Consider the following 2,605-nt stretch of genomic DNA (forward strand, 5'->3'; position numbering starts at 1 on the left):
GCTAGGGTCTGGAACCAGCTTCCAAGTGAGGTGGTGCAGGCTCCCGCCCTGGGGGTTTTTAAGAGGAGGTTGGATGACCACCTTACTGGGGTCGTTTGACCCCAGTGCTCTTCCTGCCATGGCAGGGGGTCGGACTAGATGATCTGCTCAGGTCCCTTCCGACCCTAGAAACTATGAAACTATGACACGGGAGATCCCATATTAGGAGGTGTTGTGATCTCTTGTGAAAGACAGACGGGAAATGAATGGGAATTATAGGAAGCAATAGCGCACAAAAAGGAAGAAGACCTGAGGCGACGGCTCCTCTGCTTTTTCTCTGAAGTGTGCAGTGTTCTTGATATGCAGAAGTGGTAAGACAGCCTTCAGGATTTAAAGTAGATTTGGCAGATTGGAGTAGTTCCTCCCTGGCAAGGAGTAGGATATATTAGAAACCCCAAGGGACTGTATATTCTTGTAGGATTTGGAGACCTGAAAAGGCATGGATCATTTGGATAAGCCCAAATGTGGATACATGCTAAGCAAGGTGACTAGCATTGCTTCCTGAGCATGCAGACCTTGTCACTGTGTGTTTAATTTTAAGGATAGCTTTTAAGTCAGACTTCTCCTTTGAAATGGCTTCATGATTTTATTTCATGATGTTTGTTTGTTTTTTCTCAACAGAAAATTAGCCTGGAGTTTTATATTGACATCCATGCCCACTCCACCATGATGAATGGCTTCATGTATGGGAACATCTTTGAAGAGGAAGAAAGATTTCAGAGACAGGCTATTTTCCCAAAGCTACTCTGCCAGAATGCTGAAGATTTCTCCTTTGTAAGTAATGTTTCACTTCATTTTCTCTATTCCTGACTTTAAAAAAAAAAAGAAGATGAATGTGATGCTTAATTAGATTCTATGAGTCTTGTTTTGAAGAAGTAAGAAATATTGAAAGCCAGACTTATAATTGAAATGTTTATTATTATCACTGTGATTCCTTCCTTAATACTAATAGGGGTCATAAAACCTTTTTAAGTTGTAAGTTGTGATCTCACATCTCATAACTATTTGTGTTTGTGCACGTATGAATGCACAGACACATCCATGCACAACAGGGCCAGACACAGGCATGGGCAAACCAGGTGGCTGCCCAGGCCCTGGACAGAAAGGGGGCTTGAAAATAGTAAGTTTTTTATTATCATTATCCTTATCTCTGGTGAAGGGGGGCCTGATACTAAGAGTTCACCCAGGGCGCCAGGCATTTAGGTACGGTGCTGATGCACACCATTTCTTGTTCATGGTGTACACTATTAGAGATATGTGAAAAAACACAATGAAAATCCCTTAGGAAATGCTGAGATATCGCAAATTTGTCTTTGTCTCAAATTGTAACATAAAAAAGTGTAAACACATTATTTCATCTCAGTCTTGCTGGAACCTTTGGTTTTGGTAAGATCGAAAAGTTGTATTTTGATCCAGTTGAAATGTTTCATTTTTACTTTATTATATCAACTTCCGTATTCTATATGATAGTCAAAATATTGTGACATTTTATTGTAAATGACAGTATGACATCCAAGTCAAAACAGTAAAGTAGAAAGAAACTTTTAGATCATTTTAATAAATCAGAGCATTTTAGTCTCTTATGAAAACAACATCAGATGCAAAAGCAGCCAAATCGACAGAGTGGGGGCTTGGGACATCCAAAAGAAAGCCGTTTTCCCAATAGCAGTAATGCCAGCTTAACTTATCCTCCTCAAAGAGTGACACGGAAATTATTTTTAGCTCATGGCATCCCGTAAAGACTTCTTGCTTTAGAATTGCAGCTTTGTGATACAGAAATGGTGAGAGAGAGCTAGGAAGAGAGAGCGACTCATTACATGAGCCGTGAGGAGAGGGAGGCCCCTCGGAGCGGGATTCACAGCAAACAGCATGCTGAGTAGGGAGCTGCCGGTGGTAGCCAATAGATCAGTGGTTCTCAACCTCGTTAGACGTGAGGCCCCCCTCGGAGAATTCCAGCTCTTCGCTTTTACTTGTTTTTTGATTATGGAAAAATAAAAGAGCCGGGCTTCTGCTGCAAAGAACTCAGAAAGCCTACCATGAGTCAGAATGTTTTTGACACGGTGGATTCCTATAATTATAGCTTGAAACCTCAGGGTTTATCTTGTGAATCATGTGTAGGCAGAGCCAACTCGAGCAGGGTGTGGGGCCCGGGGCAAATCAGCCCGTGCAGGGCCCCGCCCCCGCTCTGATCCCATGCGCCGTAGACCTGAAGAAGCTGTCACCACCAACGGCAGCAGGTGGGGAGGTGCGGTAGGGAGTGGCTGGTGGGGCCCAGGGTGGTCGCCTTGATTTGCACCCCCCCAGGGACGGCCCTATGTATAGGGCACGATACCCTGATAGAGAATCGCCACAATAGACCGGTCTGGAAAGAAGGGTCCATCTTGTGCCTCAACTTTGTAGGGTACCTAGTAGGGTACCTAGTACCTCTCTCCAATCAAGAGTCATCTTTCTAATTCCCTTCCCAGAGTTAGGTGCCTTTTCTTTCAAAAACAGAGGCGAGGTCACTCCTTTCTTTCAGCGGTACTGTAGCCATCATAGAGGACAGTCCGGTTGTCCTCTGTCCTCT

General features: G+C 43.9%; 1 protein-coding gene across 1 annotated transcript in view; it reads left to right on the top strand.

The window, feature by feature from the left end:
- Window positions 1-2,605, top strand: part of AGBL4 (ATP/GTP binding protein like 4) — a 1,816,099-nt gene that overhangs the window by 1,674,253 nt on the left and 139,241 nt on the right. Inside the window, exon 12 of the mRNA XM_019528308.1 lies at window positions 661-813. Within this exon, the coding sequence (XP_019383853.1) occupies window positions 661-813 (153 nt within the window). The remainder of the gene's footprint in view (window positions 1-660; window positions 814-2,605) is intronic.

This window comes from Gavialis gangeticus, unplaced genomic scaffold, assembly GCF_001723915.1.
Source record: "Gavialis gangeticus isolate Ggan-Ray unplaced genomic scaffold, GavGan_comp1, whole genome shotgun sequence".
NCBI classification, from domain to species: Eukaryota; Metazoa; Chordata; order Crocodylia; family Gavialidae; genus Gavialis; species Gavialis gangeticus.